This window comes from Quercus lobata, chromosome 12, assembly GCF_001633185.2.
Source record: "Quercus lobata isolate SW786 chromosome 12, ValleyOak3.0 Primary Assembly, whole genome shotgun sequence".
NCBI lineage: Eukaryota > Viridiplantae > Streptophyta > Magnoliopsida > Fagales > Fagaceae > Quercus > Quercus lobata.
The window spans coordinates 33581275-33595174 of NC_044915.1; the positions used below are offsets into that span (position 1 = coordinate 33581275).

At 33.9% G+C, this 13900-nt stretch overlaps 1 protein-coding gene across 1 annotated transcript; it reads left to right on the forward strand.

The window, feature by feature from the left end:
• The first annotated feature begins 4621 nt into the window (after positions 1-4621).
• LOC115972331 (glutathione S-transferase T1) lies at positions 4622-11156 on the forward strand. The gene is made up of 7 exons (XM_031092592.1): positions 4622-4835; positions 4993-5066; positions 5738-5798; positions 6753-6806; positions 7357-7436; positions 8833-9038; positions 10628-11156. The coding sequence occupies exons 1-7, from the start codon at positions 4771-4773 to the stop codon at positions 10841-10843; spliced, it is 756 nt and encodes a 251-aa protein (XP_030948452.1). The 5' UTR covers positions 4622-4770; the 3' UTR covers positions 10844-11156.
• Positions 11157-13900: the final 2744 nt, after the last annotated feature.

Here is a 13900-nt window from a genome sequence, read left to right on the forward strand (position 1 = left end):
CTGACTTTCAATCTTTTCTTCCCAAAACTTCTAGATGGACCTTTTTAGACCCCACCTTTTGGGTTGCTTCACCTTTTGTCATTTTCTTTAAATGGGTAGATTCCTCCCTGTCAAGTTGAAAGATCCTCAGCCACCTTCCTTCATAGTTCACCTTCCTGTGTTTTCCGAGGTACCAGACTTCTTTTTATCAAGTGCTGATTCTTAAGTCATCAGCTTTTTTCTGAGTTATAGGCAGCTGATGGGACATGCCTGTCTTCGTTCCTTGTGTCCATAAACATGCTCCCTTGAGTTGTCCAAATCCCAGCTAACCCTTTCCTACATTTCTCAAGGATCCCACTGACTGTAGCAGTCTCAAGGTATCTTGGTCCAATCCCTTTTTGGGCTCCCTAGGGAACTCTCCTTACAAAGGCTGGGCTAAGCTTCCTTTTTCCTTTTTCTTCCTTTTCTAAGTCTCCAAAGCTTGCCCATTCATGGGTTTGAGCTTCCTCTTGCTCATTTTAAGTGGGCATTGGTTGGCGAATTGGGCCTTGCCTATCTTTGAAGGCCCCTTTAGTTTTAGATTTCAATACTTGTGATATTTTGGATCTCAATACTAGTTTACAAAGAATTGACACATTTATTAATTGTGTTAAAGCATGTCAACTCATTTTGGCATGAACTTATTTATATTAAACACTAAATTACAAACAAAAAAAAAAAAAAGTGTCATGTTTGCAAGTTGTGTCAAATGCATTATCACCTCTAAATAAGATGGACGAGTGGTGGTGTGATTTATTCAACAAAAAAAATTGGTGCCTATAGCAAGGTTGAGTCCTTAGAGACAATCCCTAAAGATGGAAACAGCGGATACCAAGATAGCTACAAGCTAGTTGATACTTGATAACAACTTTATTTATTTATTTATTTTTTTGAGAAAATAGTTGATAACAACTTGGTCTAAAGAGAAGGAGGAAATGGTGTATTTAAATTTTGAGCTACGCTTTTTCTTTATTTTTTTGAAAAATTTTGAGCTACACTTTATACTACTTTATAGTTATATAACAAACTTAAACTTGTTACTTTATTGGGGAGATAACGACATGGGATAGGGACAGAGTCAAGTTAAATATATCAAGAAAATTTTAAATTCAAAGAATATAACATATTACACACACAAGATATGCCTATAACATAATTTAGCATATGTTATTTTCTCATATATAACAAAATATTTACATTAAATTAACCTTTAATTTATATTAATTAACTAAAACAATTTTTTTATCTAGTCATTTGATTTGTAAACTATGAACTATCTTTTAAATATTACCGATTATGACTGATATTCTTTAAACAAATCAAGATTTATTTTGTTAAATAAATTGGAGATTAAAAATTTAGAGTATATTATATTATAAATAGTTTAAAAAATCATGAAACATATAAAAATCTAATCAATTTTAAATAATTCAAATCTATGAACTATCTTCATCCTCAATTACACCTTGAAATCACAACTGAATATACTTGAATATTTATAATTAAATTTTTCATGAAATTAGCCAACATAAAATATCCTAATAGAAATAATGAAATAGGATTATAGGAGAGGAAACTTCCACAAACATCCTTACCCAAACACAGGTGTCCCAATTCCCATTGAATCTCTATATGGTATTCATGAATCTCAAGTAGTGTAAAATGAGAGAGAAACAATTAAAAAAAATTTAAAAATTGATATTTTAATAAAATGTAGTATAAAATAGATAATTTGATGTGAGGTGTTTTGAAAAGTGAGTGTGTAAAATAGGAAAAAGTTGGTTCTTAAATTAAAATAGACAAATTTTTTTTACATTAGCTAATGCGAACACTCTAAAACGGTTCATTTCACATATCTTATGGATAGTTTTTTTTTTTTTTTTTTTTTTTTTTTTTTCCTGAGGGAGTTTCAACTCATGACATCTGCTCTTAATGATATTTTTTTTATCATCAAACCAAAACACTAATTGGTTTTTAGTGCATGTGAGAATCGAAACTTAGATTTTTTATTCAACTATAAAAAATTTTACCAATTGAATTAACTAGAACCCAAATAATAAGATAGTTGTCCATAAAGCTAAAAAAAAAAGGGGTTGCCCATAATTATGCATGCTTCATCGTATACAATAAATACTACACGTGCTTGAGAAGAAAAAAGAAAAGGCAGAATTAATTAATGTAACTTGTATGGAGGATTAAATAGTACCCCATTGAGTACGAAGGTCAAAGTTGGTTTCAGAAGCTCCATGTCCAGTTGGTTTCAGAAGCTCCATGCCCTTGTAACCTGAAGAAGAAGAAGATGATGGTCCACCTCGAAGCAGTAATGGTGGACTTTAATATATTGCCAACGCCTTTATGACCTTCAGCATGGGAAAAGGTTCCAGACTCGGGAAATCAATGGTCTCGTGATTTCAGTACGTAGGAACAGTCACGATCTTTTGACATTGCAATTATGAGTTTTTGAGTAAATATTGTATGAGATTGTATCATACAAGAATTTTCTATGAGTTTTTTTATATTATTATTTCTGATTGTATAGTCAGCATCGAGTTATTTATGAGTAGATCAGTCACGTCACGTGGAGTAGCGTCACAAACTTCCTCTGAATTGAGGATCGAATCCATGTTAACTTGAATTGGCTAAGTAGTTTTAAAATCTTATATCTTGTAATATTTATGAGATTCTGAATTCGAAATTTTGGATGGAATTCTTTCCGATAATAACGTGGTGTGTAAGATGAGAGATTATATACATTGGATGATATATTTAAGAGAAATGATATGTCCATAATATTTTTACAACAAATTTTAAATGATAAGTTGTTATTGGTTTTTATTGTCAGAGTAAAAAAGTAATCTTAGTGTTAGATTTAAATTTGAACCTATAACAACTAACCACTTATAATTTATTGTGAAAATATTATATAAAAATATTATGAACATGCATCTCTCTATATTTAAATACTCGAAGACATTGAATACTATCGTGGCCGTATAAAAAAAATAAATTCGAATCCATATTAATTAATTAATTAATAGTTTAATAGCGGAAAAAAGCTGAAAGAATGGACCCGACCCGAACCATCTCAAAAACCCAGAGGAAAAGTTTGTAGATGAGGCTCGGCCCAAAGGATTTACAATACGTTAGGAACCCAACCCGCAAAGTTATAGGCCATAAAATTTAGTAGATCGACCCACGAATACAAAGCCCCAATCCCAAACAAAAAGGAGGTTCATATCATAAACAATTGCCAAAAATAAAATTTACACCAATAATCATTCTTGTCCTTTAAATTTGAAGCAGGTCATTTTAGTCCACTAATTTCGCCCAAAAATTATTTCAATCCTTCAAATTTTAAGTTGGTCATTCTAATCCACTAACTTTGCCTGAAAATTCATTTTAGTTATTTTAAGACTTTTAAGGACTCACTTAGTCCAATAATTTTGCCCAAAAATCACTCAAAACGACTAATTTAAAGGGCTAAAATGGTTTATTTCTATGCATATATGAGTAGTTATTTCTCCTTAACCCGTTTGTTGCAGGTGTTTATGAGTTTAAACATTATCTCCTATTTACATTATCACATCCCATTTGAAAATAAATATTTTTAAGTATTAGGGCTTACTTATTGAAGAGAGTGGAAGCCCGAATGTGACGCAAAATACTAAATTAATTAATTTCATTTTTTTTGCTTTATGAAATTTAGTATTATTCTAAGATTTATGTATGGTAGTTTACAATTTAAAAAGAAAAAAGAAAAAGCTTATAAAGTTCATTTAGTCATATACATCTACATAGGTGGTGACACACGGAAAAAAAGAGAGTGAAATCTATCTTTGATCTTTGATCTTTGAAATTTGATTTAATTTTGAAAGGTTACAATTACATCTTGAAAAGGACAAAAAAAAAAAAAATCAATTTTATTGTTTTTTTATAGGTAAAATAGAACTTTAATTTATGTTGTTTTCTCCATAATGGTTAATTTATCTTCATCAGCAGACCAAAATATAATTTAGTTATTGGTTTGGTGTAGGCAGAGTTTAGATTCAAAATCTTTTGTCATCTATCATTAAACTTTATCCATTAAGCTAACTAAAATTTACCATCAATTTTATATCTTTATTGTTAAAAAAATTACTACATACAAAGTGTTGATGTGATATGACAAAAAGTCTAGATGGTCTTAAAAAAACCTTATCAACAAACGGACGTAAGGAATAAGGAAAAATTTTTTAAATAAAAAAAGGTAATAAGGACAGAGTTATTCTTACAAAAAAGGGACAAAATTAACACGTTTTATAAAATTTTAACCCTATATTCGGTTAGAAGGAAGAGAATGAAAGGGAAGAGAAGATGAATAGGAGGAAGGAAAAAATATAGACCCAGATTTTTTAACAAATTTAGTTCATTTTCTTTCTTATCATGCTATCCAAACAGCGAAAAAGTTTTAATTTCTCTTCTTTTGCCTTCTCTTGCTTTCAAACCAACCAAAGTGCAAAGGAAAAGACGAAGAAGTCAAAGCTAAAATTATAATTTTTTCCAAAAAAAAAAAACTAAAATTTAATTTCATTGTCCAAAGATATATTTGTTTTTAAAAAATAGTAGTATATAATAATTATAAAAAAAAAAAAAGCACCCTTCTTTTCTTGCATCCCCCAAACCCAAAGGTTCCCTTATCACACGGAACAACATACTATTGTATTGCTAAATTCCCAGGTACACTCACAGAGAGTGAAGATAAAGAACTAAAAAATGGAGCTGAAAGTATATGCAGATAGGATGTCCCAGCCATCTCGTGCTGTTATTATATTCTGCAAGTAATTTTCTATATTCCTTAATCCTCATTTTTTTTTTTTTTTTTGGTTGGGGTTTGATTCATTGGTGTAATCTTCAATTATTGGGACAATTGTATCATTATCTGTAGTAATTGGAATCTGGGTTGTTTTTTGTTTTCTGGGAAATTGATGTTATCAGGGTTAATGGAATAAACTTTGAAGAAATCAAAGTGGACCTGTCCAAACGCCAGCACTTGTCTGCTGAGTTCAAAGGTAAATCCATATAACTAGAGTATATGTTTATGGTGGGAATGGAGCTTGCTTATCATGTTTATAGATTTCATGGGTGTGCTGTATATTAATATTATTGAGAATTTATTATAAATGATTGTACTGCATGCCCATCATTTGAAAGAAGTAGAAATTATAATGAATTTTGGTTTTAGTTTTTTTTCTTTTCTTTATTTAGTGAGGTGGGCTAAGTTGCATACTCACAGCTATTTGTCCATTAACTGACTCTCCGTTATTATGAGAAGAGGAAGGGTCATTTGATTGGTAATTTTACATGCACATTCCATGATGCATGATTTGATACTTGGTGTTCAGTATCAAGGCATGCAAGTGGCCATTAAGTGAAAACATCAATAATGCTACTGTCCATTAAGAAAGTAATGACTAAAGTTTTCTCCTTTTTTCAAATGGGATTGTAGCAAGGATGTAAAGAAGTAAAGAACCACATGCATCTATGGTCTGAGGGGAGATTTTTCTATAGGTGTGTTTAGTATTGCTTCCTTCATTATAGCAACAATAGCGTCACCAATATGAGCATATTGTTGATTACTAGCTCTTGTGATTTGAGTATGCAACAATTGTTAGGCCCCACTGTTATCTGCTACATTTATATTGAACTAACTCCTTTTTTCCCCTTTGTATGTATTTTTCAGAAATAAACCCTATGAGGCAAGTTCCAACTATTGTTGATGGAAGATTTAAGTTGTTTGAAAGGTAATCTAAAATTGTAATCCCCTGCTTCATCATAATTTGGCTGAGTCTTTCACCAAAATTTTTTTGTCTTGAAGAATGAGAGGGAATTTTCTGAGTGGTTGGGACATGATACTGCAACTCAACTATCATAGGGAAGAATTCTGAAAGAGATGGTTACTGAAGCATTGTAGTCATTTTCTTGTATGCTTCAGTTCCATATCTTGTTACTACGTTTTAAATGTATCTAAATCTTTATTCTTTCAGACACAATAAGATTTATATTTCTTTTGAAATATTGGCTTTGAAATCCACCACTTGGTAAATATGCTTTTTTGAAAATAGTGATTAGGTTCTTATAGTTTCCCCTAGTCCAAGTTCTTGTTGAGGATATTTATACATAGCTGTGTGGATTTCTTTGGATGTCTAACTCTTATAGGCTACAGATCATTGCAATATATGGTTTAGAGAGTCCTGATTTGGATGATATACCTATGAATATATGATGAAACTGGTATCTTAAATAGTCATGGTTTCTATCATCAATCATTCCATTCATCCTTGTAATTTAATTTATTTTATTCTAGTAATGTTCTGGAGTACATGCATCATGGCTTTTTAAAGGTCATATTCTAGACTAAAGTTCAATTTGCATATAATGTTATACCTCTACATTTGATTCATTTTTCTAGTTTGCAACTTAGCATATATAAGGCTGATTTATGAACAAGTCTACTTGCCATTGATGCATCTATGCTTTGGCTTGTGATGCTTATCAGAATTTGTGATGTTTTACTTGTCTTTTTTTTGGGGTAAGTTGATGTTTTACTTGTCTAATCTCTACAATTCTGGTCCAGAATTGCTGCTGCTTGAAACATTTCTGGAAATCTAACATATGCCTGCTTCAAAAACTTTATCGAACATGTTAAAGAATTGCTTTGTTCATTTGTCTAATTAACCCTTCCTTTTTTTTTCCAGTCATGCAATTCTTATCTATCTCGCTTCTGCATTTCCTGGAGTTGCAGATCATTGGTAAGTACATTTGCTCCTTGAGTGCAGTATAGTTCTGATTATATTTCTTAACATTCAAAATGTGTGGAATACCTGATATAGATGAAGGATGATAAGGTTTTGGGTGTGTGTGGATATGGGTAGTGTAGTGTCTTGGTCTCATTCACTACATGCTGTTTTTTGACAAAATTGAGGAAAAGAAGCCTCGTTCACCAGGAGTTCCTTGACGATTTGCATACTTTGTTTTCTCCCTCAAAATCTAAACGTGCAATTTAAATGCACACTTCATTTTACGGTATAGAAGAAGAAAACTGAACAACTTATTTAGAAAGGCATGTCTGTGTCCTAAATTTGGAAGCTAGGTGGATTCAACACCTAGGTACTCTAATGTGTATGCTGGTGTCTACGTAAACTAGTTTAAAATATTGTTTCGTATCTATGTGCTTCCTGTTTCAGAAATGTTACTCTCAGTGGTTTGTTGTATTACACACACACACACACACATATATATATCCCCAGTATATACATTCTGTAGCTAACTTTAACTTCTTTTTTCTATTCATACTATCAGGTATCCAGCTGATGTTACCAGGAGAGCTAAAATTCACTCAGTGTTGGATTGGCATCACTCCAATCTACGCCGGGGTGCAGGTGCTTTCATACTAACTCCAAAAAGATGCTCTTAGTTTTTAAATAGTGAAATATAACCTTACATCTTTTTGGTCATATTTGCTAGAAACAACCAAGTGTTCTTTGTTTTGTAGAATATGATAGGGGAGTCATGGATGACTTAGCATTGACATATGAATCTTTCTAATGTTGACACGTATACTAGTATCCCCCCATATTGGCTTGACAACCATATGTTTCTGTATCCATGAAAAAGGAGAACCTATATGAAGTGACTTCACTGGAACTTAGCTGGTGCCATGGTGTCTAGCAATATATATATATATCTTTGCAATTCAATGCCATTAGTATTCTGTTGTAATCCTGAAAGTTGTTTGGGAAAAAGTGACATAAATGTTAACAAGTTGTGCTGCCTATATGTGACTCTTCTCATCTTTTGTCTAGAGGCAAATGTTTTTACATAGAGACATAAGGAGAGACACCCTCTTACCATGTAATAACATTAAAAAAATTTCAGTATCAGAGTAATTTTTATTTTTTTATTTTTTATTTTAAAATTAGAGTTTGCATTTACAATGATTAAACTTGATTCTTGCATGTTGACTTACTATGATGTAGCCAATTTAAACCCCCTTCAAATAAGGGTTCTTGAATAGGCACAATTTTGTTATAGTTGCTTCATCTTTGGCAATCTTAGTAGTTTAAGCTGTCAATATAAACCAAATTCTTCATTTGATTTTCTGTAGTGTCCAAAATATGATTTTTTTTTATTGACACTCCATTTGTTTTGGTGGAAAATATTTTCCTGGGTAAAATAACTTTTTTATCTATGTTTGGTTGTGACTCTGAAAATGATCCTGAACATCTTCTGCCAATTGGTTTGCAATGAAAATCATTAAATGTAGGGACAGTGTTGTTGGTGCTGATTGATTTGCAATTGGGTTTTCTTCTTTTTCTGTCCTGTATAAGTTAGGATCTCAGAGTATATTGATGAATAAATTACTCTACCTTCTCTAGGTTAGCTACATAATGATTCCTATTGCTGATTAATACGCTATCTTTTAAAATACACTTCTTTAGTAGTAATTTGTAGTGTGGTGGGTTTCCATAAAAAAAGCCAATTCTTTTGAGTTCATAATTAGTTACTTTCCTTTGCAGCTGTAGATGCCGCCTTAATTATCATGTTCCTTCCTATCAAAAAAAGGAAGATGATAATGATGCTGTGTTTTGGGATGTAAATCTACTGATATGTAAATTAGTTTTCATTAATCAGCATCGAAACATCAGATGTTATATATTTTCTGATTATTATTTAATGTGGTGACACATATACACATTATTGGTGTTTCAATGCACTTCACCAAGATTTCTCTTTTCTGATGGTCTATTGATTTTCACTTGACTCTTCTCATTTCAGCCACATTTATTCTCCACACCGTACTAGGAGCTGCGCTTGGCCTTCCCATGAAACCACAAGTAGCTGCTGAAGCTGAGAAAATTTTATCCTCGTCTCTGTCAAAGATAGAGTCCATTTGGCTCAAGGGGAATGGGCGCTTCTTGGTGGGTGGCTTGCAACCATCCATAGCTGATCTCAGCCTTGTTTGTGAGATTATGCAACTAGAGGTAATTGGATGTGACTCAATGCTTTGTTGTTGTTACTAGTCGTTAAACCGGCAATACATATTGTGAGAAAATATTGTGGGAGAAAGGGGGTACAAAAACAAAGAGGTCCCAGGAAAATATAGACAAAAAGGTACCATTGAGAGAAACAAAATATAGCAATGATGGCACAATGACTTTATAGTGTTCCTCTTGCGTTTAAGCTCCCCTTTCAGCCAATTTGCTATAACAATTATGTGCATGAGGGAAATGATCATATTCATGCTTTTACAGTATTTTTTCCGCTATTGTTTGGCTTAAATGATAGAATGAAATGATCCTTCTAATGCTTTTAATTTATCATAAAGAATTTCAATTTTTTATAATTATATTCATTACATTCTTGGAATATTTTTAGGGTTAATTGCACAAATCCTCCCTAAATTATGGAGGTACTTGTAATTTGCACCCCAAACCATTAAAAGTTGCAATCACCACCCCAATTATAACAAAGCCTGCGAATTGAATCCAATAGTGTCTGATTTATTGTCAAAACTAATGGTCACATGCAACTTACTTGACCCTAAAAAAAATGAATTCATGCTTTTGCCCTTATTGTTAAATTACTAAATAACCATTACTAATTTCCCAAACAGGGCAAAATACCCAGCCACCTCTTTCTGTCATTACACAACCAATTCCCCCCAAAATCCCTAACTTTCTCAGCCCAATCAGCAACTTATTTAGCTCGGGGTGGCCTTGGACCATGGTGGCTTTCTGGCAGCCTCCTGGTGGCGCTGCAACACAGAGAGAAATTGAGACCATTGGTGTGCAGAGGACTTGACAGTTCAGTGATCGACGATGCTGCTTAAACTCAGGTCGGCGATTATTTGATACTTGGCCAAACACTTGAGATTTGGCTTAACGATGAATTTGTGGATGCTGAATGACTTTGCTTTTGCAGTGGTATTGACTAATCAGTCTTTGTGGTTGTTGCTTGTGATTAGCTATTGGTGGGGTTGTTGGAGATTGAGAAAGTTTGGGGGAATTGGTTGTGTAATTTGCAAGTTTTCAAGCTTCGCAAGCTTTGTTATAATTGAGGTGGTGATTGCGAGTTTTTATAGTTTGAGGTGCAAAGTAAAAGTACCCGCATAGTTTAAGGTGGATTTTTGTGCAGTTAACGCATATTTAAATTTAGTCTAAAAGTGAATGGTGTTCTTTTCTTCATTTGATTTCAATATGGTGGCATGGTAATTGGTGTTTGTTGAGAATAATGAGTGGAGAAATATAGATTAAAGAACTGGTCATTCTAAGGAGATCACACACTTACAATGCTCTTAACAGACCCCAAACCAAGACAAGTTTTAAATTGGTATTAGTTGAGATAACTGGGTGGAAAAATATAAGTTAGTTTCATTTTCTCAGAGGAAAAAAAAAAAAAAAAAAAAAACTACTGTTTTATATTTTATCAATTGGAATTCTTATCTATGGGTGTCCATAGGCAGTTATTCTTGCTCTAGTCTTGGTGTAACTTGAAGTTTATTACAATTTTTTTTATAAGGTTATCCAGGAGAAATTGTTGGATCTCATTATATTACTTGTGTTAAATTTAGCTTTTGGATGAGAAGGATCGCAGTCGTGTACTAGGCCCACACAAGAAAGTTCAGCAGTGGATTGAGGATACAAGAAATGCCACAAAACCTCACTTTGATGAAGCACATAAATTCCTCTACAAAGCCAAAACAAAATTTCAAGTGCAGCGGACTCTGCAAGCAAACAGTGAGAGGGAGGAGTCTAGCATAAGAAAGGCATTGCCTTCAAAGATGTGATGACTGGGTTTCTGTTTCGTCGACTATTGTAAATCTTAGTGTTTACAATGCTGAGTGTTGTTGCAAGATTGTGTAATAAGGTTTCTGGGCTTGACATTGTAAATGTCACTGTTGGCTATTGCATCAGAGAAAATAAATGTGAGTTCTATTCCAGCATTCAACTATGCCTTAATTTCAACCATTAAACCATATATATAAATAGATGTTATGTATTTTAAGTTTCCGTTCCCCCTACCTTATTATGTGAAGTGGAAAGTCTTCACTTGTTATTCTATATAGCGACTTGTCAAGTCTATGAAAACTTGCTTTTTTATATTGTTGCGAGCTCTGTTATTAAATTTCTGATCCTTTTTCTGAAGTTCCATGGTAGACTTTGTTGTGTTTTGCTAGAGATGTCAAAAACTGTCTTACAAGTGAGTTGAAGCTCAAGATTATAAATGGACTGAGAGCCTGAGGGAGTGCAGAGGGTGTCACACTTATGGCTCTCATATATGAGCCGAGTGGTCTGGTAAAAATCATTAAAAATATTTTGGAGAGGGGGGCGGGGGTGGTGGGGGCGGAGGTGGGGGTGGGGGGTCTCTTTAAGCTCAGATGAGCATTAGCTCATCTGTTTTGGTTTTTCTAATCCAAACTTTTGGAGCACCAGCCAACAAAGTCTTGAATTGGACTCCCTTCACAGTCAGACCCAAGAAAAATATGGACAGAAAACCCCAAGAAGTTCTGAACAAAGATATTCGTGTGCCTCACTCCTTTTTCTAACTGGATCATTCTGAGCTTGCAGAAGATCACAAGCTCATTGAAAATGTTTTGGATACATAGTACCCTCTCTGTAGTATCTTCATTGCGATATGGTTGCATTCCCATCCAGAAATTTCTTGCACATCAAGAATATTATATCATCTAATCTGAAATGCAACATTGCAAATGGATTTTTTAGTAGTATTTCAACAATTTCCAATCCTACTAGTATTACAAGTCATATAAAAAACCGATATCTTCCAATTTTGAGTTTAGGGTGTGTTTGGATACCGTTTATTTTGCTGAAACTGAAAAATTATTGCTGAAAGTATTGTAGATAAAAGTAAAAGTTAGTTGAAATAGTATAGTGTGAAATAAGAATAGTGCCAAAAAGTACAGTGAAGCCTATGAATAGTAGCAAAAATAAGCTGAACAGTAAAATAATTTTAATTTTTAATCACAACCCAAACGCACACCATGTCATACCAGGGATGTTCTAAGTAAATGTTGCATATAAGAGCATTCTCATCAGGTGTGTCAAATGTAAAACATTTGGCATTTGGCACACCAAATACCAAAAACCCACTCATATCAGGTGTTTTAAATGCCAAAATATTTGGCATGAGTGAACAGTACAATCTCAAAAATGAAAACATATGGATAGAAATGGTAAAATTTTTATTATTTTATTATCATATTTTCTCTTTTTTCTCTCCTCTCTCATCACTTTATTCTTTTTTTTCTCCTGTCTCATCAATCTCTTCCTTAGACATTCCTATCAACCTACCTCTCCTCTTTTCCTCTTTCATTCTTTTTTCTTCTCTCTTCCTCTCAACCTCACCGTGCCACCTCCTTGACCTAATGCCAATCTTTGTTCTTATGGGTTTTTTTTTTTTGGTATTGATTTGATGGGTGGGATCGGCAATGGGTGGGTTTAGATGGTGATGGGTGGATCGGTGGTGGTGGGGTTAGCCTGTGGGTGGGTTGCGATGGTGATGGGTGAATCGGTGGTGGTGGGTTCTAATGCATGAATTCGGTGGTGGGTGGGTCGGCCTATAGATGGGTTCCGATGGATGGAGCCTATGAATAGTGCCAAAAAGCGCAATAGGGCCCGTGAATAGTAGTAAAAATAAGCTAAATAATGAAATAATTTTAATTTTTAATCATAACCCAAACGCACACTATGTCATACCAGGGATGTTCCAAGTAAATGTTGCATATAAGAGCATTCCTATCAGGTGTGTTAAATGCCAAATATTTGGCATTTGGCATACCAAATACCAAAAAACCACTCACATCAGGTGTTCTAAATGTCAAAATATTTGGCATGAATGAACGGTACCATCTCAAAAATGAAAGCGTACGGACAGAAAAGGTAAAAATTTTATTATTTTTATTCTCTTTTCTCTTTTCTCTCTCCTCTCTCATCACTTTATTCTTTTTTTCTCTCCTGTCTCATCAATCTCTTCCTCATACATTCCTATCAACCTAAGTCTCCTCTTTTCTTCTTTCACTCTTTTTTCTTCTCTCTCGTTGCCTCTCTTCCTCTCAGCCTTGCCGCGCCACTTCCTTGACCTAATGCCAATCTCTGTTGCTGTGGATTTTTTTTTTTTTTGGGTAGTGATTTGATGGGTGGGTTCGGCAGTGGATGGGTTTAGATGGTGATGGGCGAATCGGTGGTGGTGAGTTGCGATGGGCAGATTCAGTGGTGGGTGGGTCAGCCTGTGGGTGGGTTGTGATATATGATGATGGGTGAATCGGTGGTGGTGAGTTCTGATGTACGAATTTGGTGGTGGGTGGGTCAGCCTGTGGGTGGGTCAGCCTATGGATGGGTCAGCGATGGGTGGGTGGGTTGGTGGCGTCAGTGGGTGGGTGTGTGGGATACGGCTACTTGGGTTGTGTTTTTGGTTTTTGTTTTTTTAGTTTTTTTTTTAAAAAAAGATAGACAATAGATTTTGTTTTGGTTGTGAGGTTCTAATGTGGTGGGTTTGATTTTGGGTGTTTATGTGGTGTTCTGATGTGGTGGTTTTGGTGTGAGATAGTGGTGGGGTGCGATGTGGGGCGTTGATGGGTGCTGGCAATTGGGGTGGGTTGTAGGTTGTGGTGGGGCTGGTGGGTTTTTTTATTTTGTATTTTTATATATTGTTGGTTTTTTTTTTTAATTTAATTTTGATATTTTTATATATTATTTTAATGTATAGAATTGAAGAATAGAAGATGTGATGTATGATGAATTATAAAATAGTGTGTTAAAATAATAAAGTAATGTTTTTGATGTGTCAAAATGACATTTTTATAGAACATCTGATGGGAATGTTC

Coding starts and splice junctions, on each gene's coding strand:
- LOC115972331 (XM_031092592.1), top strand. CDS start 4,771: ATGGAGCTGAAAGTATATGCAGATAGGATGTCCCAGCCATCTCGTGCT. Junction 4,836..4,992: donor GCTGTTATTATATTCTGCAA/GTAATTTTCTAT, acceptor TGATGTTATCAG/GGTTAATGGAATAAACTTTG. Junction 7,437..8,832: donor CAATCTACGCCGGGGTGCAG/GTGCTTTCATAC, acceptor TTCTCATTTCAG/CCACATTTATTCTCCACACC.